This window comes from Balaenoptera physalus (assembly GCF_965194825.1).
Source record: "Balaenoptera physalus genome assembly, chromosome: 9".
Lineage (NCBI taxonomy): Eukaryota > Metazoa > Chordata > Mammalia > Artiodactyla > Balaenopteridae > Balaenoptera > Balaenoptera physalus.
Window position 1 is genome coordinate 30,692,082 of NC_138888.1, and position 27,834 is coordinate 30,719,915.

General features: G+C 39.8%; 2 protein-coding genes across 4 annotated transcripts in view; one reads left to right on the forward strand and one right to left on the reverse strand.

The window, feature by feature from the left end:
• Positions 1–247: 247 nt before the first annotated feature.
• On the reverse strand, positions 248–2,147 carry TAAR9 (trace amine associated receptor 9; the record flags this gene model as incomplete). Its single annotated transcript, XM_082474317.1, is given in 5 exon segments — positions 248–361; positions 365–649; positions 651–701; positions 703–939; positions 943–2,147. Coding segments are annotated over 5 exon segments (1,044 nt in total). The 5' UTR covers positions 1,300–2,147.
• Positions 2,148–25,945: 23,798 nt separating this feature from the next.
• The window catches only part of STX7 (syntaxin 7), a 54,184-nt gene continuing 52,295 nt past the window's right edge, over positions 25,946–27,834 (forward strand). For 2 of the 3 annotated variants that reach the window (XR_014267307.1, XM_082474957.1), the window contains exon 1: positions 25,946–26,078. The gene's annotated coding sequence lies outside the window, so the exon portion shown is untranslated. The remainder of the gene's footprint in view (positions 26,079–27,834) is intronic. The other variant, XR_014267308.1, reaches the window with a different exon arrangement.

Here is a 27,834-nt window from a genome sequence, read left to right on the forward strand (position 1 = left end):
GTAGAGAATCAGAAAAGCATAAAAGAATACGAAACGGAAAATAATCAGCAAATCCTATTCATTTATTTCTAAATGCTAAAAAAATGTCAAAATGTATGAAGAAAACAAATGTTTTAGAACAACTAACCGTTGAATGTTAATATCCTCCTAGTTGGCAAATGATTACACTTGCCTCTCTAGATCCAAGTGTTTAATTTTGCACTTGACCTTAATCCACATTAGTTTTAAAGTCCCTACAGTAATCTTATCAATATACATCTGCTTCCTCAGAGAATAAATTAATTGTTGATGAATCACTTCCTAAGACTTTGACACTTGCAATAAGTTTTATTGCCTTCTGAAACCATGGATAAAAGAAAGCCTATATCAAGGGGTTCATAGCTGAATTACAATAAGCACACCACACTAAAATCTCATAAGCATAAGGAGGAGTTATAAAATTCATATAAGTGTCAATTATAGCATCAGTAATGTATGGAAGCCAAGAGACCAGAAAAGCTGCCATAGCAATACCCAATGTTTTAGCAGCTTTTCTCTCTCTCTTTGTCACTCTTTCCTTATAACTCTCTGAGGAGGACTGAACTTGGCTGGCTGTACCTTCTATCTTCCTGGCCTGATATTTAGCCACCAAAAATACCTTACCGTATATAAACAAACACCATGGCAACAGTGGGTATAAAGAATAGAAGAAAACAAAGTAGATACCCAATTTTGATGCAGTGAAGCCGGACAGCCTCCTACACAGGTGACAGCAACTACTAGGTCCTCAACCCCTTCCTCATTGACCCCTGTGTGAAAGATAGAAAAACTGTATGTGACAGAAAAGAACCAAGAGAGAACAATGCATATTCCTGAAACCGAGTCAGTAAACTTGGTTGGGTAGGTCAGAGGATCAGTAACAGCAATATACCTGTCAATAGAGTTACAGCATAAATGAGATTAAGAAGCAAAACAGAAGGAATTATCGAAACATGTATGAAATTTACGGTAACTCTCCCCAAAGTTCCAGCAGCTCTCCAGAGGCCTCACTGTGCTAAAGGGCGTCACAGTCACTCCCACCAAGAAGTCCGCACACGCCAGGGATGCGATCAGAAACTTTGTAGACGTGTGCAGCTGTCTGAAGTGAAGGATAGCAGTAATGACCAGTAAGTTTCCAAACACAGCCAGCACGGCCCCAAAACTGAGGACTGCATACAGAATTGCCCGAGGACCTGGTGAGTGAGGAGTCTTCAGACAGGACCCGATCACGTTCTTGTAGCAGAGTTCCACAGCTTCAGCTTGGGAGAAATTTTTCACCATTGCCTTCTTGTTTGAATGATTTCAAGGTTCTCAAATTCCCTATTTCAACAATTTAAAGCAAGAAGGAGATGGCAATTTCAAAAGCTTCTGTAAGAGGAAAAAAATTCCTAGTTAAAATGAAAGCTAGTAACTTTTCTCCCATTTGGGGGGGGCATATTAACGATAACCTCTTGGTCTTTCCAAAAAGTATTCCCAAGTTTTTAATATATTTAGAGTGAAAACTTGTTGCAGAAAGTCATTAAAATTATAGTCAACATACTTAGTCCAATGATATGTTTTATAAAATGTAATTAGCTAATCACTAGAAAATCCCTTTTCTGTGTTACTTTATCTTTTGAAATCTTGCCCGTAACCACCTGAGTTGAGAACTAATTAAGCTACCAAAGGCTGTTTTATTTACTAAGCTATCTCCCCTAAGTAGTCATTTCAGCAGTAACGATAAACTGTACTTCATTTTTTTCAAGAAGGAAGAAATAAATTACATCTTCTTCAAATTATAGCCTCAAAAATCCCTATAGTATAGACTGTAAAGACTGAGGAAGCATTTACTCATAATAGCTTGTTAAACTTATTTGGAGAATAGATTTCTTCTATTGCTTGTATTTTCAGAGTTTATGGGGTTTTCTTTTCTTTTTGTATTCCTTCATGGTCTGGATAGCTTGAGATGATTTGGAGAACTATTCTTACCAGATTGATACTAATATATAACCAGTGTGTAAGTATTTTCCCTGCTGCTAGCCAGTTTTAGATGTCTAAAATCAGTAAGATTGATTAAAATAAGTAATAACTCACCTAGCCCCTTACCTTCTCATCCTTAAAAAACAGCATATTTTTAAACCTACCAAAAATCAGTAAGATTGATTAAAATAAGTAATAACTCACCTAGCCCCTTACCTTCTCATCCTTAAAAAACAGCATATTTTTAAACCTACCACAGAGGAGTAGGATGGTGTTGGGGCGGGGTGGGGAGGGAGGTTCTAGATTAGCCGTGTCTCTGGTGGGAATGGATTCATGCTAAGTGCTCCAAAATACAAGTAGAGACCAAGTTGGTTTCTCCCGGTGTTTGTTTTCGTTTGTTTGTTTTTATACTGAGGAATACAGTCTTCAAACACTTTACAGAACTCACCAAACAATAGTGACTAATTATTTTTTTACTTCATTTAACCATGAAAATGTACAACCTTGCATCTATATCTTAACTGAACTAGAGACTAGACTACTTGTATTGCCATTATCGCGTACCAGAGCTCTGTCCTCTGTTGAAAGTGCAGGTTCTTAAAAAAAGGCTATGTGAACACACCTGTGTATCTTTTATCTATATATCTATACTCTCTAGTTAATAGGCTTTGTTAATCTGTGAATTTTAAATGTTTATGTATGTGTGGTATGTGTGTATATACGCCTGTGGTACTTTCAGGATTTACTAGTCCATGAATTTTAAATCAACTCATTTTTACTTTTTTTTTAAAATTAATTAATTAATTTATTTATTTATTTATTTTTGGCTGTGTTGGGTCTTCGTTTCTGTGCGAAGGCTTTCTCTAGTTGCAGCAAGTGGGGGCCATTCTTCATCGCGGTGCGCGGGCCTCTCACTATCGCGGCCTCTCACTATCGCGGCCTCTCTTGTTGCAGAGCACAGGCTCCAGACACGCAGGCTCAGTAGTTGTGGCTCACGGGCCTAGTTGCTCCGCGGCATGTGGGATCTTCCCAGACCAGGGCTCGAACCCGTGTCCCCTGCGTTGGCAGGCAGATTCTCAACCACTGCGCCACCAGGGAAGCCCCTCGTTTTTATTTTTATTCCTCAAGTTTATACTTCTTTAAGCCCTCACTGGTTTAATGGCATAAATCTAAGTCTCCTCCTTAGAGAGCATCTCCCAGTTACTCCTGGGATTCCCAAGGTGGGTGCATCTATGTGCCCACAAGTCAGTTTACCCAATAAAAAGACCATTTGACACCCCATACTTTCTTCTTCTGCCCCAGCTCTCCGGATAAAGTCCACCACATCTCTTGTTTCATTCTAGAGCTGGCTAAAGAAATTTCACCACTGCCACCATAGATGGTGTCCTGCCTTAGAGTCTGAGTGTCTATGTAAAGGCTGCTTATCTCCCCAAGCTTTAGGCTCCCCACTTCACTGGTAATGCTGCTGTTGTGCAAAAGGAGAGAGACCCCTTCCTCAGGTCTTTACACTCGGGCCCTAACACAGCAGCCTTCAGTCTTCTAGAGTGTCTTAAATCTTGCCCTTCCCTAGAAGCAGACACTTGAGGAGTGATGAGCACTCCTAAGACCCACATCTTGGTGCTTTAATATTTTACACCCGTAAAAGGAACTAGAGCTCCTCGAAGAAATGATTCATCCAAGCCATGGGACGGGGAAAGTACAGGAAGAAACTGGAACGTATTTTTATATCAGACACTTTTTTTTTTAATGTTGGAGCACTTTCATAAGGATGCTTTTACAGCGTGAATGGGCTCCCACTGGCCAAATATGGGACAATTTGAGTGCTAAAATAATTAGCGAGAGTACAAACAAATTATAAACCATTAGAAAAAAATGAGAAACTGTGAGGCCATATTAATTAGAGAGAAAAAGGAATAGAGAGAGATGACTGTAGATAGATAGATCAGTAGGTAGATGAAGAAGGGGTCTTTATTACAGTAGAATACCAAATGCAACTGATACATATGGAGAGGGTGCTGGAGTTGGAGCATCATGATTTTGGAACCATCACAATAATATTGACTCAGAGAGAATCATCAACGGATGCTAAATCTGGTGGGAGGGGAGGGGAATTTTGATGAGAGTCTAGGAAAAGCATTTTGAAATAGAGTCTAACCAATGCAACAGAACTATTTTCTACAGATACAAATGATTAATTAGGAAGAGCACAGACACAGTAATACCACCAGTCCTCCTTAGCAAGATGTGATAAATAGCTCCTTTAAACTCTTTTTGTCTTTCCATGATGCTGGAAATTCTTAGCAAAGCATCATCGTTAAGAGCTCTCTGGAAAGTGTATTTTACTGTGAGGAGCAATGTAGTAGAACATTTTTCATATCTAGTATCACATTATATCCATAGACAATCCATTCTTGCCTAGCATAGAGACTGAGAAACTGGACATGTTCATTGTACAACAGAAGGTTCAGAAAAGAAGTGTTTGTTGGGTGGCCCTGAAACATAAAGCAGTCAGAGGACAACACAGGAACACAGTGTGTCCCTAAGAGGAGGGATGCCAAAGAAAATATATGCCAAGTGTCAGGTCCATATTGTTACCCTAGATTTTTAACATTTGCTTAAGAGTCTTAATGATTCCCTAAAATATTCTTGGACAAGTTTTGAAGCTTTAGATCAGAGGAAACAAGGTTTCATGTCCTTGTTGATTCAATGCTCTTGTTAGTTAATTGAGTTGAATCACATAGAGTCTAGCCCAGAGCTAGCTATCCAATAAAACTTTCTGTGATGAAAGAAACATTCTATAATCTGCACTGTCCAATATGACAGCCACTATTCACATGTGGTTATTGAACACTTGAAATGTGGTTTCTCAATTGAGAGACTGATTTTTTAATTCAATTTAATTTTAATAAATTTAAGTTAAAATAGCCACATGTGGCTAGTTGCAACTGTTTTGGGCAGATTAGGTCTATGCTAAAGCGACAAAACAAAAAAGAAAGACCTATCACAGCACTTTAATTTCGAGAGCTGTTTCACCATACAAGCTTTATTTAGGTCATTTTGTCTAGCAAAACTGGACTTCTTGTCCTGAAAATAGTATTGATTATTTTGTTTCGCTTTTCAAAGTTTAGTTTTTAATTTAGTGAGCACCTATGATGAAGGCAGAATAGTGGGGTAATTAAGGACACAGGCCTCAGTGGGGCTGCGGGGGGAGAACACAGACCTCAGGTTTAGAAAAACTCATACTCAAGTAGTAGTACTTAATTATTCAGAACCTCAATTTTTAGAAATTTAGAAATCCTAAATGTGGCATGGGGAGAAATATTTGGCTGTTATTTTTTCACATACTTGTTTCTGCTCCTGTCTGACAGCAATCTTACTCCTGTCTTTCTAGGGCTGCAGTTACACTATGTTAAACCACTGGATATTATCTAACAATTCTCTGAGGCCACATTCTTTTTTCCAATCTTTTTTTCCCTCTCTCTTCTTTTTTTTTTTTTTTATAAATTTATTTAATTAATTTATTTATTTTTGGCTGCATCGGGTCTTCGTTGCTGTGCGTGGGCTTTCTCTAGTTACGGGGAGCAGGGCCTACTCTTCACTGTGGTGCACGGACTTCTCATTGCGGTGGCTTCCCTTGCTGCGGAGCACAGGCTCTAGGTGCGCGGGCTTCAGTAGTTGTGGCACACAGGCTCAGTAGTAGTGGCTTGCGGACTCTAGAGCGCGGGCTCAGCAGTTGTGGCGCACGGGCTTAGTTGCTCCGCAGCATGTGGGATCTTCCCGGACCAGGGCTTGAACCCGTGTCCCCTGCATTGGCAGGCGGATTCTTAACCACTGCGCCACTAGGGAAGCCCCCTCTCTCTTCTTAATATTGGATAATATCTCACGAACTATCTTCAACTTCACTACTATTTTCTCTGTAACTTCCCTTTGGCTAAACCCCCTCTAGCAATCTTTTATTTCAAATACTATATTTTTGTCAGTTCTAGAATTTTCATTTGGTGTTTTATTGCTTTCAGTTCTCTGCTGAGATTTCCCATGTTTCATTCATGGGTAGCATATTTTGTTTTACTTCATTGAGGGTAGTTATAACAACTGCCTTGACCTCCTTATCTCCTAGTTCATGTTTGTCATCTCAGGGTTGGTCTCAACTGATTCTCTTCTTTCTTAAGAGTGTGTCCCATTTTCCTAGTTTTTTGTATGTTGGATAATTTTGGGTTGTATTCCAGACATTGTGAATACTAAATTTTGGAGCCTCTCCTCAAACGTTCAGAAATAGCAGGAGTATCAATAAAAGCAACAACAAATCACGAAAGTAGTGATTAATAAAAGTTTATTGTGCCCACATCAAAAGACAGTTTGTGAGCCAGGAGCACTCAACCCAAAACTTGGAATAAGGCTCAGGAGTATATTGTTTCAAAACAGCTTATCTATCCAGAAGGCAGTGACTTCATTCTTCACAGTGATTGGTTATAGTATTAGAATTTTCTTAAATGATGGGGAATTGGTTAGTGGTTACCTCATATGAATTTTGGAAATAGTTCAAGTTTTGCTTGCTTATGATTTCCTAGAGGCATAAGGAAGAAAGACCCAGGTCAAGTTAGGGCTGCAAATGAAGCTAAATTAAGCTTTGTTTGTATGATTAAACTGGTTTTTTCTGCTCGGGGAATTTTCAAGGCTGGTCTCCATTTATTTTTGGTTTTAACCCTCTGAGTTATTTTCTCTGGTGAGTATTACCTCTTTTGTTTTAGTAGACTCTATTTCCTGGTGGGTAGTTCCTCTTATTTCAGACCCATTGTCTTTATCTAACCTGTTTTAATCTGCTTGGCACATGTGTCATTCAGGCGTCAACCAGAGCTGTAGGTGGACAGAATTTAGGGATCCTCCAGTCTGGCTCTTTTCTTTCTGAGAGTCCCACACCCTTCCCAGTCACCACAGTTACCCTGGATCTCCAGGCCAGAAAGACTGTGTTTTCCCACAAGTTCCCTGCCAACCCATGTCCTTCAAGCATGTCCAAATTATGGTTCTCCTGCCTTTCTGTAGGTTTGGAGATCTACCTTAAATCTTTATAGTGAGTTAAATTTCTGCATAAAACAACCTACAAATGGATTCAATGTTGTGAGTGAGGAACAATGAGGATTCCAGGATGATACCTGGCTTTCAGGCTGAGATACCAGGTGGAGGAGAAAGTGTGGGTAGGGCGTAGAGAGGGGAGAGGATTTCCAGTTGGGACATGATGAAGCTGAGATGTTTAACGACAATTAAGTTGAGAACTGTGCAGTGGACTAATGAATAAATCTGTGTAGAACTCAGAAGACTAGAGGGAGTTATTTGGGGCCATCATCATATATCATAACCAATCACCCAGGGAACGAACAATGTTAAGGGAATGATTCTTCATTACAAATCCACTGTGTGTCAGGCATCTAGTAAGTGCCACTATAACATGATAAAATTGCTTTTCTCAGATCACGTGCGAGTTATTAATGACTTTACAATTCCAGACTATGAATAAAATTGTCCAAGATGCTAGATTTGTTTTATAATGCATGGAACAAGTTAGGTATAATAATGGTTCTGAAATTTCCATTATTCTTTCTTGATCAAAATCTTAGGATACAATATGCTCCATCACATAGTTCAAATGATATAATATGTTTTTTACAACTATTTTAAAAATTTCCACTTCTTATCAGTGTTAGAACATATCTTCATTTGGGATAGTAGTCTCTTTGGTTTTAAGAAAAACTGTGTTTCTAAACACTATTTTCTTGGTTTTGAGGGAATTTTGTCCATAATCGAGTAATCATTTACTTAACAAAATGTAAATTATGATGCTTGAAAATTAAATCCCTAAAATAGTAAGTAAAAGTATGAAGGGGATTGGGGCATCTTAACTCATTATTTCTAGGCAGGTCTTTCTTACTGATCTATTTCAAAGGTCTCCATTCTGTTTTAATGACCCTCTCATTTTTCCCCTGTACTTTGCTGCCCCTTAGCGGTCACTCTGAGCAATATTGGGCTGACCAAACAAAAGATAATTAAGTAAAAGCCCAGAAGGGAAGTGTCTGTTCAAAAATGAGTCACCACTCTACCACCTCCCCAAAATGAGGCCCAGGCCGAACACTTTGAAAGCATGCCAGTTAGGGACTATCCACTTTCTCCCTTCCAAGCTACCCCTCCATACAAACAAGTCAAAGAAAGGTTTTTGAACTTGTCTTCATTAGAATCGCATGAGGTGCTTAAGATTTCCAGGCCCTGCACCCAGAAGTTCCGATCTCTAGGACTGAGGTGAAATGTGCTTTTTTAAATCAAGCACCCCAAATGATTCCGCCATTCCACAGAACACTTTTTGAGAAACACTGCCGCAGGGGAAGTAGCACTGTTAGAAAGGAAAGTGCTCTAAACTCAGTCAGAAAAATCAAGTCCATTCATTCCGGTCATACTTGCTAAGATCCTTCTAGAGCCAGGCATCCATGCCAGGTGCTAAGAGTGCAGATAAAAGCCACAACCCCTAGCCTGTTCATAGTCTAGTTTGGGAGAGGCCAAGTAAACAATTACAGCACTCTGAGATAAGAACTCTGGAAAGAGAGAGGAGGAGTATTCAGCGGGACAAGGAGGGCGTAAGGGAAGGACCCTGGGAGAGCCAGGTTGATGGTATTTATTGTAGAAAGTTCTCCAGTCAAAGAGACTCTGAAGTGAGTTAGTAAGGACAGATTGCATTCAAGTTTCTAACTTCTCTGACCCTGAACACATCTTCAAACTCTCTGGGTTTCAATTTGTTATTTGTACGAGAAAAAGACAGGGTATATATAATGTGGATTTATACCTGTGGTTACATACATGTTTGGCTCTTTCTGGGGCTTTTTTTCACTTTTGACAGTGTGCTTACACTTTACACTCGTGACAGTGTTTGTAACAGGTACAAGGACTGACCACAAGATGTCATTCCCTGACTCCAAATAGCTCCCACCCAGTGTTTTACGGTGCTATTTATATATGTGATCCAGATGTCTTAGGAAGAACAGTTGGCTCTTCTTTCACCCCAAACAGGTAAGGTTCTAACCGCTCATTGTATTTCATTAATAATTCACAATAAACTATCAGACAGAGATCTATAATGCATTTTTGTTTAATCTTATCATTGATCATGGCACTTTAGTGAAACCCAAGAAAGGTCCAAACGGAAAAATAGGATGAGATAACGTGAGATGAGGGGAGATGGGATCAACAGACAGATAGAGTGAAAGGCAAAGGATAGAAAGACAAAGGAAAAGATGGAGGGAGACTGAGAAAGACAAGTGATTCCCTAATCCCACTGCCACATTTCAGTAACTCTTCCTCTTTTACAGCCCAGCATCACAAGAACCACCTCTTTCCAAGATCCTTCCTGAATATCTTGGCCGTGACTCCTACAACAGTGAGAACTAACACTTGCTGAGCACTTGCCCTGTGCTAGGTACTCTCACAAATGTTTCACATTGTTAATTCATTTAATCATCGCAACTGTATGAGGTAATATTATAATTTCTACTTGACATGTGAAAACTGAGGTACACAGACTTTGAGTAATGTACCCAAATTCACAGAAAAATAAGTGGCAGAACTAGGATTCAAACAAACCTGTGTCTTTGTCTTCTACTCTTTCTGTAAGCTATCTGAAGACAGATTTTTAGTCCCTCCTTTTCTCTACCTCCTTAATTCACTGGCTTGAGAAAAGTGAGGCACCAAAATTATACTGATGACTTCAAGAAGGAAAAAAGAACGTGGAGGCGGAGTGGTTTAGCAAGTTTTGAGGAGAATATCAATTGAAGGTCATAACTAGGAATATTTGAAGCCAAGGCTCAGCTGATTATTTCCTAAACTGTACATTAGCCGATTAACTGTTGTAAAAATTTCTTCAATATTTTTAACATTTACACTTTTTCTTTAACAATCTTCAATAATCTTTCATTCTAATTAACACCAGATTTTTAAACTTGAGATATAATTGACATATACTATTTTATTAGTTTTAAGTGCACAACATAATGATTTGATGTATGCATATATTACGAAGTAACTACCAGAATAAGTTTAGTTAACATCCATCACCACACAAAGTTACCATTTTTTTTCCTGTGATGAGAACTTTTAAGATCTACTCTCTTAGGAACTTTCAAATATGCATTACAGTATTGTTAACTATAGTCACCATACTGTACATTACATTTCCAGGACTTTATTTTATAACTGGAAGTTTGTACCTTTTGACACCTTCACCCATTTTGCCCAACTGCCATGCCCCCCACCCCCGTCCCTGCCCGGGCAACCACCAATCTGTTCTCTGTACTGTGGGTTGGGTGGTTGTTGTTGTTTTTGAATTCCACATATAAGTGAGATCACAGTGTATTTGTCTTTCTCTGTCTGACTTATGTTACCTAGCATAATGCTCTCAAGGTCCACGGATGTTGTCGCAAATGGCAGGGTTTCCTTCTTTTTCACGGCTGAATAATATCCCATTGTCTACATATACCACAGTTTCTTTATCTGTTCATCTGTGGATAGAAACTTAGGTTATTGTAAAGAATGCTGCAATGAACATAGGGGTGCAGATATCTTTTTGAGAAACCTCTCTACGGTTTTCCACGGTGCCTGCACCCATTTACATTCCCTCCAACCGTGCACACGAGTTCCCTTTTCTCCACCTCCTCCCCAACACTTATTTTTCTGTCTTTTTGATAATAGCCATTCTGACAGGTATGAGGTGATATCTCATTGTGATTTTAATTTTCATTTCCCTGATGAGTAGTGAACACCTTTTCATGCACCTGCATCATTACCTTTATGTCTTCATCAAAAAAATGTGTATTCAGGTTTTCTGCCCATATTTTAATTGGATTTTTTTTTGCTATTGAGCTGTATGAGTTCTTTATATGTTTTGGTTATTAACCCCTTATGGGATATATGATTTGCAAGTATTTTCTCCCATTCCATAAGTTGCCTTTCGTTTTATTGATTGACAGTTTCCTTTGCTGTATGGAAGCTTTTTTTGTTTGATGTGGTCCCGCTTGTTTGTTTTTGCTCTTGGTGCCCTTGTTTTGTGTGTCAAGACCAAAAAGTCATTGCCAAGGCTAATGTCAAGGAACTTACCTTCCTATGTTTTCTTCTAGATGTTTTATGGTTTCAAGTCTTACATTAAATCTTTTGCATGTTGCTGTGCAGTTTTCCCAGCACTATTTATTAAAGAGACTGTCCTTTCCTCATTGTATATTCTTGATTCCTTCGTTGTAAATTAATTGACCATATATGGATGAGTTTATGTCTGGGCTCTATTCTGTTATGTGTCTGTTTTTATGACAATACCATTGTTTTGATTATTATAACTTTGTAATATAGTTTGCCATTTAAACTTAAAAAGACTGCATTCTAGAGAAATGGACTTTTATAAAAGAAAAAACTGAACAGCTCAGAAATATATGAAGTAAAAAGTTAAAATCTGCACGTATATTCTTCCAGATATTATTGTTTCTTTCTCTCCTTTTCTCTCTATATCTGTATTTCAAAAGTGGTATCATAACACGTATTTCGTTTTGTAGATGGATTTTTATATTTAATAAATGGCAGACACCTTTTGATGTCACTAATATAAACCTAGTAATACTAGCTATACTATTATATTTATATTACAATATGAGCACTACATGCTATCATGTATTAATTAATTTAATCCTCCCAACAATCCTTTGAGGTGGATACATCTTTATTTTCCAGGTGAGAAAATGGAGTCATAGAGAGGGTAAATGAGTTGCCCAAGATTACACATCTACAGGTGCAAGATCTGGGGTTTGAACCCAGGCGGCCTCACTCCAAAGAGCATACTCTTAATCACCACACTACGTTCTGCCTCTCCATTATCTTTATTAAAGCCACAAATGTGTGTGCAAATATCCTTAGTGAATCCCACTGACAGATATTTATGTTGTTCCCAAGTGCTTGATATTTTTTTTAATTAATTAATTAATTTATTTATTTATTTATTTAGGCTGCACCAGGTCTTAGTTGCAGCATGCAGACTTCTTAGTTGCGGCATGCATGCAGGATCTAGTTCCCCGACCAGGGATTGAACCCGGACCCCCTGCATTGGGAACACGGAGTCTCACCCACTGGACCAGCAGGGAAGTCCCCCAAGTGCTTGATATTTAAAATCATATTGTGATATAAGTCATTTCAGCACACTTGTTCAAGCATTTCCTTCGTGTAGATTTCTAAGGGTGAAGTTGATGGGCTGAAGAGTTAATGCATTGCATTTAAAAGTTTGCAGAAAGGCTGTGTCAATTTATAGAGCTGCCACATTGTAAGAGAGTATCCATTTCCCCATATACCTACCCGGTCAGCACTGTGTAGTATCATTCTTTCTCATATTCCCAGTCTCTTATGTTTGACAATGTTGAATTTTACCTGAGCCCTTTTTTACACAGATAAGACTCATAGATGCCCCCCTTGTTTACCTATGACAAGGCCATTCTTAGCCTCATAAATGATTAACTGAGCTTCCAGTCTCTATGAATCAATCAGAACAAAATGCTTGTTTTGTTCGAATGTTGGTTAAGATTCTATCTTTCTCCCAGGTGCCTGAACTTAGGTCCATCTTCAGCCTTAGCCAACAAATGGCCAGCCCCTCTTTAACAGCTTCTCCTGAGAATAGACTGGCCTCAGGATAAAACACTCTGATCTTGTCGCTCCCTTTCATTCCAAGTCCGCACACCCAATTCTTCCTAGTCTAGGTCCCCCCCTCCCCCTCCCCCCGCCCTCTATTAAAGGAAAAGCCTATTGCCTAACTCCTGAGACCTTTGCAGACCTTATGATCCAAGAGCTCTCCTCACTGCAACTGTCCCTTTCCCTCCATTGCAATAACTTCCAAAGAAAGTCTCTTACTAAGTCCACATTTGGTTTTTATTTGACAGGTCAAAACAGCAACAACAAAACAGCTTGTTTGATTTTGCTTTTCCTCCTGTACTTTTGTTCTCTTTTTGAGTACGATTATTGGCAATTTTGTTTTCTTTTCATGCAGTTTAAGAACCTCCCCAGACCTGCTCAGTCCCAGGTGATTTCCGCCATCTGCCCCGGACACCCCGCCGGGACAGTCCAGCACCGCCGCGCCTCTCTGCCTTCCTGCCATGACTCTGGGCTTCTGCAGAGCCTCCACGATGCAACCCAAATGAGCCATGGCAACGTTAGCACACAATTCCAGACCAATCCAATCCACAAAAGCTGAGCTCCTACCCCCACCCTCCCCCTCAAACAATGTGCACTTCTAGGTTTCGGATCTGACTTTCTAGAAAACCTAGGTAACACAACCTGAAAATGTAGGGGAACTTGATGCCCCACGGGGTGATCTTTGATCCCCAAGAATCGAGATAAGGATAGGAAGTAAAAGTAAATACCTCTCCCTTCTCCCCTTTCCAACACACTCCTCCAAACTTTGTTCCAAGGCACAGTGGTTCTACAAGGCCTATCTGGAAGATACCCCAAGTCCCCTGTCCTAAGGGACTAAGCCATGTTTTCTTGGTGATGTGCCACTTTGTATCTGTTCTCCCTCCTTTCCTGCCTCGCTTCCCCTGTCATCTTGTTCTTGCTGCCCTAGGATTACTGTAAAGCTTTAGTATGGGGTGGGGAAGGTGGGGAATAAGGGCAATAGGAGAAATGTTTAAGGGTACAAACTTGCAACTAGTAGATAAATAAGTCCTAGAGATCAAATGCACAGTATATTGATTTTAGACAACAATCTTGTATTATAAACATCAAACTTGCTGCTAAATGATTAAAGACAATTTAGGCCATACAAACAAACTTTACTTAACACTTCACAAGGTTCTCCTTTCAGAAAACTGCAAAATGGGACGGAAGACGGAAAACTTTTATAGGTTAAAGAGTAAAGAATAAGGAAGAGAAAAATATAAAATATCTGATTGGCTGGGGCCACATAGTTAATCTTGTTTGGAGTGAGAAGACCCAGAGTTGGTGGCTTGGCGCTTGGGGATTGGCTGACTGGATATACTGTTTTTCTGGTCAAGAGGAGCATTTACAGGGACGCGAAAGTTATCTAAGTTTTGGTTTGATGACGTGGCCCCCTGGGCTGTAGTGTCTCCATCTGGAGCCTAGAAATTTATCTCAGTACGGCTAAGAGACTAGATCTTAATTATTCCCACCGTAAAAAAGAAAGGGTGATCACATGACATGATGGAGGTCTTAGCTAATGCTACGATGGCAATCATAGTGCCATAATAAACATATCAAATCAACATTTGAATACCTTAAACTTACACAACGTTATATGTCAAACATATTTCAATTAAAAAAAAAAGCTTTAGTATGTGAAATTTTGCCTTAAGCTGTAGTTTTTAGGAAACTTGGACTAAGACCCTTCTGTGAATTGTCTATGTTGAGCTTTTGCTTATTTTTCTAGTGTGATGTCTTAGGTTAGTTTTTCTAGATGCAGAAACTAAAGTGGGGAGCAAGAGAAGGTGAGAATAAAGTTCAGAAGAGAAGGGGAATAGGGAAAGGAGGTTGAGCCACGGGAAAAGCTAAGAATGTGGTCTCAGCTAGAGACCAGCTTCAGTCCATCCCACAGGGAAGTTCTAGAGCACAAGTTGCACCAGAGAATCTGTTCTTCCACAAGTCCAGGAGCTGAGGTCAGTCAGTCATTGACTGAGTCTATGGGGTCAGGGGATCTTGACTCCTGAGTAGGGCTGCTCACCTTGGACCAAGGGTAACTCTCCAAAGAAGGCGGTTGTGATTTGTTCTTAGCAGGTACAGCAACTGTGGTTTGGTTCCAGTGGCAGTTAAAGGGAATTTGATTGGAGAATCAATAGCATCCTCTACATGAGATTTGTCTTTCTTATAAGTGATGAGGATGTGAACCATTTGTGTTAGAGCTTGCACATAGTTTCTGTTCATTTGTCATTCTCTTTCATTTTGTTTATGATTTTAATAAAGAAATTATAAATTTTTGTGTGAAGATGAACAGAATATGTTGCCCCAAAATATACTACTTTGACATAAAGATAGTTTTAAGCTGAAAGCATTTGAGATTCAACAGATGCAAAGACAAAGAAAAAGAAAAAAAAAAGTCTTCTCAGAGCTCCTCTTACCTGACAAAAAGTAGCAACTTCCAGGAAATTAAGCTGCTATAAAATTCCTTTTCAGTGCAGATCTACTCCCAGAAGGGAGAACTCAAATAAAACCTACCTCCAATCCCTTCTCCAAGGGAGTTTTAGTTTTAAGACCATTCATGCCTGTATAGATGAACATTAACCCAAACTTAAACGTTTGTCCTGTTAATCTGTCTTTTGTTAGTTTAATTCACAAGCCCCAGGTACTGAACTTAAGAGGGTAGAGAAAAAATTTTTTTCTCCACTGCTACATGTATCAAAAATACAAATCATCCTATTCTGCTTTCCTTGCCTTTTTCACTCCAAGATGAAAATAGTCATCACGGTATATGGAATATGACATAGACCATAAACTTGGATCTACACAAAGAAATGAAGAGATTCAGAAATGAAATGTAAGAAGGTAAAATAAATTTTTTTCTCATTTTAAATTACTCTAAGATATGGGTAACTATATCAAAAATAGTAAAATATATTTTATAGCATGTAAAAGTGAAATGTATGACAATAGCACAAGGAGACGGAGGACTTAGGAATATACTGTTATAATGTCCTTAGAAATATATTACTTGAAGGTAGACTCAGATTAATTCTAAAAAGAGGTATAAAATATTTCTAAAAGAAGTATCGATATATATAATAAGTCAATAGAAGAGATAAAATAGAATCATTTAAAAATTCTTAATTAAACTCAGGGAAGGAAGAAAAAGGAGAATAAAGAAAGAATAAATGGAATAAATAAACATCAATTATCAGGATGGTAGATTTTAATTCAAACATATCAAACATATCGTAGATTTAATTCAAGCGTATTTTAAATGTGAATGATCTGTACATATCAGTTAAGATCAAGTGGAATTTGAAATAAAAAATACATTTATATAGTACCAAAACAAATGAATAAATTACATATGACTTACAAAATATGTGCAGGATTTGTATACTAAAAATTATAAAACACTGATTAAAAGTAAATAAAAGGGGACTTCCCTGGTGGCACAGTGGTTAAGAATCCGCCTGCCAATGCGGGGAACATGGGTTCGAGCCCTGGTCCGGGAAGATCCCACATGCCAGAGAGCAACTAAGCCCGTGCGCCACAACTACTGAGCCTGCGCTCTAGAGCCCGCGAGCCACTACTACTGAGCTAGTGTGCCACAACTATTGAAGCCCGTGCGCCTAGAGCCCATGCTCCGCAACAAGAGAAGCCACCGCAATGTGAAACCCGCACACCGCAATGAAGAGTAGCCCCTACTCGCTGCAACTAGAGAAAGCCCGCGCACAGCAACAAAGACCCAATGCACGGGCTTCCCTGGTGGCGCAGTGGTTGAGATTCTGCCTGCCAATGCAGGGAACACGGGTTCGAGCCCTGGTCTGGGAAGATCCCACATGCCACGGAGCAACTGGGCTCCGTGAGCCACAATTACTGAGCCTGCGCGTCTGGAGCCTGTGCTCCGCAACAAGAGAGGCCGCGATAGTGAGAGGCCCACGCACCGCGATGAAGAGTGGCCCCCACCTGCCACAACTAGAGAAAGCCCTCTCACAGAAACGAAGACCCAACACAGCCATAAATAAATAAATAAATAAATAAAAGAAAGGCAAGTAACAACAACAAAAAAAAATCTGGAAAGACCCAATGCAGCCAAAAAAAATAAATAAAATAAATAAATTTAAAATAATAATAATAAATAAATAAATAAATAAAAGAAAATCTAAGTAAATGCAGAGATATACTGTGTTCATAAATTGAAAGTCTCAGTTTTGTTAAGTTGTTAATTCTCCTCAACTGATTTTTGACAAGAGTGCGATAGTAACTCAAAGGAGAAAGAATAGTCTTTTCTATAAATGGTGCTGGAATAATTAGACATCCATATGCAAAAACAAGCAAAACTATGATATATACCTCACATAAACATAAAAATTAACTCAGTATGTATTGTAGACCTAAATGTAAAGGGTGAAACTATAAAACTTTAAGAAAAAAATATAGGAGAAAATCTGTGTAACTCTGGGTTTGCTAATAAAAAGATTCAACACCAAAAGCAGGATCCACAAAAAGAAAAATTTGGCAAATTGGACTTTATCAAAATTAAAAATTTTGCTCTGTGAAAGATGCTGTAAGGAAAATAAAAAAGACAAAATGGGAGAAACATTTGCAAATGACATATTTGATCAAGAACATATAAAGAACTCTTAAAACTCTACAACAGGGAGATAATCTAACGAAAAAATGGGCAAAAGATCTGAACAGACACTTCAGTAAAAAAGACATATGAATTTTAAATAGGCCTATAAAAATATGTCCAGCATCATTAAGAAAATGAAGTTAAAACCACAGTGAGATGCTTCTACACACCTATTAGAATAGATAAAATTAAAAGAGAAAAATCTAACACTACCAAATGTTGACAAGGAACTAGAGCTACAGAAATCCTCATGCACTGCTGGTGGGAATGCAAAATGATACAGCCACTTTGGAAAACAACTTGCATTTTCTTATAAAACTAAACATATATGACCCAACACTTCCACTTCTAGATATTTACTTAAGTGAATTGAAAACTTATACTTGTATCAAAACCTGCATGCAAATATTTATAGAAGTTTTAATCGTAATAGCCAAAAATTGGAAACAACCGATAGGTGAAAGGCTAAAGGGCATTACATCCTGACAACGGAATAATACTCAGCCATAGGAAAGACAAACTATTGATTCATAGAACAATGTGGATGTATCTTAAATGCATGCTGCTAAATGAAAGAAGTCAAACCCAAAAGGTTACTCATTGCATGATTCAATTTTTATACCTTTCTGGAAAAGGCAAAAAGCTATAGGGAGAGAAAACATAAGTGGTTGTCAAGGGTTGGGGGACAAATTGACTAAAATTTACTGCAAAAGGGAACTTTTAGGGAGATTAAACTGCTCTGTATGGTATTGGGGTGATGGATACATGACTCCAGGCATTTGTCAAAAATCTATAGAGATATATACCAAAAAGAGTGAAATTTACTTAAATTAAAAAAAAAAAATCAACCCGTATGTTTGGTGAGATCCAGATGGAATACAGGCACATAACAAATGAACCAAAGTGCAATACAAACATATACATTCACTGAAGGGAGTGAGGAAAAAGAGCTGATCTTGGCAATTTTGGAAAACATTGTTTTGACTCGGTACCGTAAGGCTAAAGGCAAAAAGAATTGTCCTTACACACTGTTCTCAAGTTTTTCTCTCACAGGAGTATGAGTTAGCAGCTCTGAAACTACCTTAGATTATACAAATAAGTAATTGATGACAGATACTGGGGCTGTGTTCCTCACTGTCAGAAGAGGAAATTAACAATAAGGAAGCAGGGCTTCCCTGGTGGCACAGTGGTTGAGAATCCACCTGCCAATGCAGGGGACACATGTTCAATCCCTGGTCCGGGAAGATCCCACATGCCACGGAGCAACTAAGCCTGTGCGCCACAACTACTGAACCCGTACGCCTAGAGCCCGTGCACTGCAGCAAGAGAAGCCACCACAATGAGAAGCCCGCATGCAGCAACGAAGACCCAACAACAGCCAAAAATAAATAAATAAAATAAATAAATTTATATATTAAAAAAACAACAATAAGGAAGCAGAGAAGGCTAGAATGAATGCTGTGATGCTGGATGAGAGTTGGAATAACTGTATGAACTCATGTTTATTTATATATTCAATAAAGTCAGATAAACTTATAGATACATGTGTATACTTGAGCTAATACACAGACATTTATTTCCTAGTCCTGTCCACTGAGAGGGCACAGAAGCAATGACACCCCAGTAGCAATAAGAAGGCTAGTGCCCAGATCTTGGTTTCTAAATACTATTTTCTGGTAAAAGGAACAATGACTCCACACCAAAATGACTGATTTTAGAGCTGGAACAAGGAAGATACAAGATAAGCCTGGAGCATCTTGTTATACTAACTAGTAAGGAAGTGCTAGGGAAAAAAAAAATGGTGTCTGCCAAAAGGACACAGGAACCAACCTGAAAAAACCTGAAATGGTGGAGAGGTAACTTAATTATAACCTAAAGAACAAAATAAAAATCCATAAATTCATAGTGATATAAATAAATGATTGAAGAAATAAATAAATTTGGGAGAAGTGACAAATATTCCTCATAGAAGAATTGAAGGAAATAGAAAATCACCTTTAGAACACAATAGTAATAACTGCGGTAGGCAGTATGGCAATACCAGAAGAGAATACACGAAGGCAAAATTGAGGTTCAAAAGTGTAAAGAGCTAGATGAAACATTCACGGTCAGGATCTTTCTTTAGAAAAAGAAGGCAAAATTACAAAAACAAAATTAGTTATGTACATGAAGTTGAGAAAAGCAATCACAGCAGTTTCTTAGTTTCTGCCTAAGAAACTAGGTAGAGTGGAGCCTGAGAATTTTTCTTATTATCAAGCATCTGATGTGGGAGGTACTTTCTATAACTATCCACTTGAAAATTTTTTCTTTCCATAATAATAACTGTGGCCTCTGATGGTTTAGCCTCAAAGGATCTCTGTGCAAATATTTATTAGCTCTTGTGGTAGTTTCAACATATGTTCATAAATTTTTAATATTCCTCCCTTCTGGAGGTAGAACTCAATTCTCCTCCTCTTGATTGTGGACTGGACTTTGTGATTCTCTTCTAATGGGTATATCATAGAATGGAAAAATAGTAACTCAAAGACATCACCTTAACCAAGGTGTGAAGATTAACATCACCAGAAGACAGATCATTCTGATATCCTGTATCCTCTGAAATGATATGTTGAGAACACTTCACCTCCCTGGTATTCTTTTCAAAAATCTGTAACTCAGTCTAATCATGAAAACAGCAGACAAACCTGAATTGAGGGACAGTCTAACAAAATGCCTAACCAGTACTCTTAAAGTGTCAAGTTCATGACAAAAAAGGAACGACAGAAAACTGTCACAGGTTGGAGGAGACAAAGGAAACATGCTATGTAAATACAATGTGGGATTGGATCTTGGAATAGAAAATGGACATCAGTGGAAAACTAGGGAAATCCAAATCAATAGTTTAATTGAAACGACTATGCCAATGTTAATTTTTTAGCTTTGACAAATGCACCATGGTTATGTAAGATGTTAACACTGGGAGAATCTGCGTGAGGTGTATATGGGAACTCTGTACTATTTTTGCAACTCTTCTGTAAGTCTACAATTATTCTAAAGTGGAGTTTACTTTAAAAATGAGGAGGAAGAAAGCGCATTCTAGTTAAAGGCAACTGATAGAGCAAAGCACAGAAATAAGGGAACCCCTGGTGTGGGTTTGGAGAGCTGGTGGGAAGGAAGTGGGAGCAGAAAGAGATGGAGAAGTTCTTTACGCTAGCATATTCCAAAGCATAAATTTTGGTGCAGGGAAAGGCGGAATCCAGATCACATAGGTCCTTTTACATAAGGTGACCATGTAATGTATCATCTGAACTGGGACACTTTTGAGAAGGAAAGGGAGTGCTCAGAGACAGAAGGCTAGAAAAACCAGCCTAAACTGGGGCTGTCCTGGGCAAACTGGATGTATGATCACCCTATTTATATGCCATGATAAACGGCTTGGATTTGATTTTCAGGGCAATGTTTTCCATAATAGATAACACGTAGATCTCTACAGCCATTAAGTATAAAAAAAAAGTTCTATGGTCAAATACATTCAGAAAATACTGGGTTAAAGAACGTTATATTTGTTTCTTTACCGAACCACTTCTCAGAGCATTTAGTTTATAAACATGCACCTCGAATCTTCAGGAAGGCATCATAATAAGATTTCCAGACATTTCTCCATAGATGCCCTTCTATGATTCTTCCCCCCAATCTACACAACTTTTCACCCCTGACCAGCTCCAGCACTTTTATTTTTAAGAAGTACGTTTGGGGGCATGTGGCAATCATGGTGATGGCATGAAGCCTGGAGTGATGTTTTCAGATTTGCACTTCAAATACTCAGTGGTGGCTTTGAAGATAATGACGTTGAGTAGAACTGGAGGTACAGATGCCAATGAGGAAGGTATTGTAGTGGACTGGGACATGGAGAGAGGAGGGCACACACGATAGTATGTAGGAGGTAAAATTAGAGATGAACATACCAATCGTCATGCTATGATGGTCCATGTAAGATTTCTGTGGGATTCCTATTAGCTCTATGTTTAAAAGTGAGAGCAAAATCTGCTCTGTGCTTCGCATATAACTAGGGACAGAGTGGTCTTAGAAAACAAGCAGACTGCAGAGGGAGATGAGAGGTGCTTGAAAACAAAGCACAATGGAACAAACTCTAGTTTATTAGATATTAATTTAAGTTGACTTTTTTTTGAGGCGGGGTGCCACGCTGCTCAATATGTGGAATTTTAGCACGTGGGATCTTAGTTCCCCGACCAGGGATCAAACCTGTGGCCCCCTGCAGTGGAAGCGTGGAGTCTTAACCACTGGACCGCCAGGGAAGTTCCTAAACTGCCTTTTAATCTAGCACAGATTTCTTAAAACAGCTGTGGTTTTCCCCTACATTATAATCAAAAACAAACTTTCACAGGTACACTTGTACCTCTCATTTATCAATAAATTCCTTGCCTTTTTGTATTTTCCTTTTTGTGTCTTTTACTTCTCTGGCTGTCTCACAAGATCACATGGTGGGCCTTTAAAAAAATATTTTAGTTCAGGGGCTATTACATGAACAGGCAATTGTCTCCTATTTGCTAGAATTGCTATTCCAAACACTGGAGATACAGCAGTGAAGAATTCCCTAGCCTACATGGCAGAGGTTATTTAGGTGGTATTTATATTAATAAGGACACAAGTATGCAGATAACAATCCCCACTCAAAGACTTACTTCTGATTGCCCTTCGAATTCTTTCCAAGAAGACCCAAATTCCCAAAATTACTAGCTCTGAAAAATCCAAATCACAAGCCTTCAGACATAGGGGATTCTTGCAAGTATAAAGGATTTGTTTGGGAAGAAGTGAAATGATCACCTGTTAAATTGGCAGAATTTTTGATCCCTGCTGTGTTCAAGGCACCTGGCTAAGTTTCACTAAGAAGCAGGCTGATGCTCAGGTGGGATACCATAAATATCAGGAACTCTTCTGGAATTCATTTATCCTCTGTACCTCTAAATTTTGCAGGGCTACCTAAACTATACCTATTTTTTTTCACTTGAATACAAAGGATACAAAGGAGTGAAATCTTATTCCTAGTTTTCAAAAGACCTGGAAGAAATCCACTCATATTTTGAAACATGAGAAATTGGAAGGAGCCCAGGAGGAGGATTCAGACAGCTGAGCTTTGGTCCTCATTCAGTCAGTAACTAGCAGGGTGACCTGAAGAGACCACCAAGCCTCCAGTTCTTCAACAGTGCTTCGTGATGCCCCTCTAACAGCCCAGGGTTCTATCAAACATGATAGGATGTTTGGAAAGTGCAGCAGACACTATGTAAATGTAAATTCTTTGCATGCTAGTTCCTTGAATGACTGAAATGCCTCTTCCGAAATTTACCAACCACTTCCTAATTTCCAACTCCAATGCACAACTTTCGGTTCTTAATTTACTTGAACTTTCTGTGACATGTGCTATCATAGACCATTCCCTCTTTTTTGAAATGTTTTCCTTCATTCTCTACTACACCTTTTCCTGGTTTACTTCCTATCTCTCTGATTACTCCTTTTCAGGGTTTTTCTTCCTCTGCCCTCCCTTAAACACAGAAAGTCCACAACATCCCATCCTTAGAGTTAGTGAGCTAATCTCTTCCCGTAGCTCCAACCAGAACCCCATCCAGAACTCCAGATCACATTCTCAAGTACCTGTAGGACACTGGACATCTCAAACTGAGTCTCACTTCCCCAGAATCTTCAACACAACACGTCCCAAGCTAAACTTACTGTCACTTTGCTCCCTCATTTCACCGCCTCCATTCTCAAACTGCAATTGCTTTATCAGCAATCTTAGATCTCAGCTACATCATGTTCTGCTCAGTTTTGTGTCTTAAAAAGAGGAGTCATCTCTTTCATTCTCCATATCTAATTGATTTCCAAGTCTTCTTAAATATTTCTCAAAGCAGTCCTCACCTCCTCTTCTCCAATGTATTTGCCTTACTACAGTCCTTCAATATCTCTGATATTGGGGAGATTCTTTTTTTTTTTTTTTTTTTTTTTTTTTTTTTTTTTTTTTTTTTAAATTTTTATTTATTTATTTATTTTTAATTTATGGCTATGTTGGGTCTTCGTTTCTGTGCGAGGGCTTTCACTAGTTGTGGCAAGTGGGGGTCACTCTTCATCGCTGTGCGCGGGCCTCTCACTATCGCGGCCTCTCTTGTTGCGGAGCACAGGCTCCAGACGCGCAGGCTCAGTAATTATGGCTCACGGGCCCAGCCGCTCCGCGGCATGTGGGATCTTCCCAGACCAGGGCTCGAACCCGTGTTCCCTGCATTAGCAGGCAGATTCTCAACCACTGCGCCACCAGGGAAGCCCTGGGGAGATTCTTAATTGGGGGATGCTACCATTGCAACAGCCTCCTAGGTGGTCAAAACTCTCTCTCACTTTTATTTCCCTTTATTTTGCCCCATTCTCCAAAGGTTTCTTCAGAGCATGGAATTATGAGCACATCACACCTTTGCTTTCATAGTTTAACTCCTATTAGATATTCATTTAACATGACATAGAGGCTTTTCATTATATAAACTCCACTTGACTTTCTAGTCTTGTGCCCCTCCATTCCACCCACTCTGCTTTAGTCTAATGAAAATTATAAGAGATCCCGGAGAGTTTGCACTTGCCTGTGATTTTATGAAGTTTTATGTGTTCTTCCTTTCGGCTGGAATGTCCTTTCCCATCTTGTCTTCCCAGTGAAGTCTTACACATTTTTCAGGATTCTATTAACACTTCCCTTTTGGAATGGTCCCTGACCCCACAGTAAGTCGTCCTCATCTCTGGGCTCCCTCTGTGCTGTGTACAAATCTTTATCACAGCATCTCTTGCAGTGTTCTGGAAAGGATCTCACTCCTTGAGCAACCTGAGGGAAAATACTGTATCCAACTCATCTTGATATCTGCAGTGCCTGCCACAGTTCCTGGCACATGGCAGATTCCCAATGAACATGTGCTGAGTGAATTATATGGTAGGAAGAAATCAAGGTTCTGAATTAGGTCATCTGGATCTGTGCGTCTCATAATTATTTGTGTGATTTTCTTTTTTTTTTTAACTTTTGGGTTTATTTATTTATTTATTTATTTATGGCTGTGTTGGGTCTTCGTTTCTGTGCGAGGGCTTTCTCTAGTTGCAGCAAGTGGGGGCCACTCTTCAACACAGTGCGTGGGCCTCTCATTATCACGGCCTCTCTTGTTGCAGAGCACAGGCTCCAGACGCGCAGGCTCAGTAATTGTGGCTCACGGGCCTAGTTGCTCCGCGGCATGTGGGATCTTCCCAGACCAGGGCTCGAACCCGTGTTCCCTGCATTGGCAGGCAGATTCTCAACCACTGCGCCACCAGGGAAGCCCTATTTGTGTGATTTTGATGACATTTCTTTGGGTTTCAGATTTTTTCATCTGTGAAATGAGGAATTAGAGGTAGCTTTTCTGGTAGGCTTTCTCCAGCTTTAATACTCTATGGCTGAAACTATCGCCTATTACAAAGGCTGAAATACGTATTTTATTTGATCACAGAATGTTTTATAAAAACTTATGGATACTGAAAAAAAGATTTTTCACATAAAAATTAGAATTTACACTGTATCTTGACAAAACATAACTTGATTACATTGGGCCAATATTCCTAAAAGTCTACAATCGGCTCTAGCTGAATCATGCTGCCCCTTTCGATGGGGTGTGTGCCTTGTTTGGCCAGCCTGCCCATCTCTCTCTTGCCCCCTCTTCACAGAGGCAGAGTATAAGTTGCTGCTTATTACCACACTTATACCACAGTTTTCTTCTGGAAAAAACGAGAAACAGAAAAATTTTCTTGTTCCCATTTGTCTCTTAAAAATAGAAGAAAAAAAAAAGCAGAAAAATGAAAAATAAACGGAGAGCCTCTTACGTTTCTTATCGTTGGTTGACCTCACTCACTTATGCACATATGTATGTATAATTCCAAACAACCTAGAATTTGCTCACGTGGTACCAATCCAAAATATTCTGGTTTTAGTTTTTTTTCCACCTTAGTCCATCTGGACTTTTGATGTCCTGATGATCCTTTCAGAAAATATTATTGCCTTAATACAAAGGCCTAATTAATTAATTTGTTCTTTCTCTCACCTGAAGCATCTGATGCTTTTTATCTAACAATTACTTTATGTTTGAATATTTATCATGAGAACATTCTCTGCTCTTTTTAAATCCTGTTGAAACTACTTCCTGCGCTTCAAGGATGCTTCGAACGACTTGAATGTGCTACGAAAACTTGGTTACTAAGTGAGCACAGGGAAATGACTCCACTCATTGTTCCTGCTAGAACTGCGTATTTGCGTTCGCATTTTTTAATGGACTTGCGAATATGTTCTACTGCGGTTAAGGGTTAGGAAACAAGACATGCGTGAGTTGATGGGGCGGGCTGAAGACACGAGTCTACGGAGGCCGGCATCACCGGATAAAGAAAACAGCTGCTCTCCATTCCCTCCTCTTGTTTTTTACACACAGGATAAGGCGTTCACCATCTGCACGTCAGGCCTCAAAAACTACCTCCCTTGCAGTTTTGCTGGAACCCCTATTCTTTAGCTTAGAACCAGAGGGGGCGGGAAAGGGCCGCTGTCACTCAACCCCGCTGGCCAATAAGAGGGGGGCTATCCCCGCCTCCTTCCCAGGGAGGGATTGAGAGCATGCGCAGTGGGCGTTCCAGCGCCGCCACCCATCAGCTGAGGCTCGTAGCTGGCGACTCTGGGGCCCTTGGGTGGCCGGGGCCGAAGAAGGAGAAGGAAGCCGCGAAGGTCGGGGTAAGAGGAGTCTCTGGAGGGGGTGTCCCTGGCTGGGCGCCCCGAAAGCGCGTGTCCCCGTGGCTGTCGCGCCACCTTGTTTGAGCGCGTTGTCAGGTGGCCGCCGCCCTGCGCTTAGCTGCAGGCTTTCGGGAGTCGGAGGGCCGGCGCTGCCTCAGCGCCGGGAGCGCCCTCCTCCCCACGCCCTCCGGGCCGGCGCGGGTGCGCGGTGCGGTCTGGCTGGTGCCGCCGGCCCAGTCAGCCCGGCCCGCCCTGCGCCGGCTGCGCCGCAGCCTCGCCGCCTCCCCCGGCCGCCCCGGCCGCGCTCGCTCAGGCGCACCGGCGGGCTGAGCGCTCCGGGGCGGGGCTGGAGCCCGAGCCGCTCCGGCCCAGCTCAGGAAAACAGCTTCTGCCTCAGGCTGGGCACGAATTGACCTCTTCCTCTTTTTAACGCACGGATTTAGAAAACGCGCTTTAAAGTTCTCCTCCCGAATATAGAAGAACTGAAGATATGTATTTCTATAGTAGAGGAACCGTACACGTTTATTCGGAGGCTCATCGTAGTTGGTTTTGTTTGGCCTGGAGACTTTGACACACTACCTTTCTTTGATCTTTTCAGTACCTGTCCTTAGTTGGTTTGCATAAAGCCCTTTATAGATATATAAAATATTCCAAGATGCCTCCCCACCTCACCCCACCCCTCTTGTTTTTTAGGTTGTTACTTTCTTTAAATTCAGACAAAAAGAAAAAAAAATGCCTTTCCCGTCAAATGCTATATATTTTTTTACTCTCAAGTTTCTTACATTTGCTTGGTTCTTAGAGACATACATTAATTTTTGTTTAATTCAGATCAACAGATTCTGACCATAATTATATATAATTTAAAGTTTGCTCGGGTTCTGGAAGAAAAGGAAATGATTATGAAATGCTGTGCTGTTTAGTAATATTGGAGGTGGACGTTTCTTCTGGGGCTGGCCTGGTCATCCTCCCAGGGCAGAGACTGATAGTAGTGTTCAGCTGTGTCTTGTGATGTGGACAGGCCTCTGCTTTGCAGGCCACTTTGAGAAGGTTGTCTCAGACTTGTGACTAGTTAAGAATTATGCTCTAGTTTCAGAGTTAATATTGATACCATGTGAGCTCATTAACATCTACATTTTTCTTCAGATATTTTACTTCTGCTGCTCCCCATCTCAAAGTCAATCTTAATTTTGGTTATGATCTCAAACTTTAGCCAGGTGCTGCTGGGTGAGAAATTGTATAAAACACCTGCAATAAGTCTGAATAAGATTTGCCATAATTCTATTTAATTTGAAAGTTTAGTGTGTGTGAAAGGGTGAAAAATAATTCTCGGTATTGTGGACTAAACCCAAATGGTATTAGTTTAATGGATGGAGGAGCTGAGCTAATGAATGCAGTTAATGTAGTTTATGTAGAGAATGCTCACGTCTGTTAGGAAAGTGATCACCGTTACATTCGTGGAACATCTTCTATGTCCCCGGCACTGTGGATTCTACAAGAAGATAGCCTTAGATTAATCTCCAAAATATATAAACAGCTCATGAAGCTCAATATTAAAAAAACAACCCAATCAAAAAATGGGCAGAAGACCTAAATAGACCTTTCTCCAAAGAAGACATACAGTTGGCCAAGAGGCACATGAAAAGCTGCTCAGCATTACTAATCATTAGAGAGATGCAAATCAAAACTACAATGAGGTATTACCTCACACCGGTTAGAACGGGCATCGTGAGAAAATCTACAAACAGTAAATGCTGGA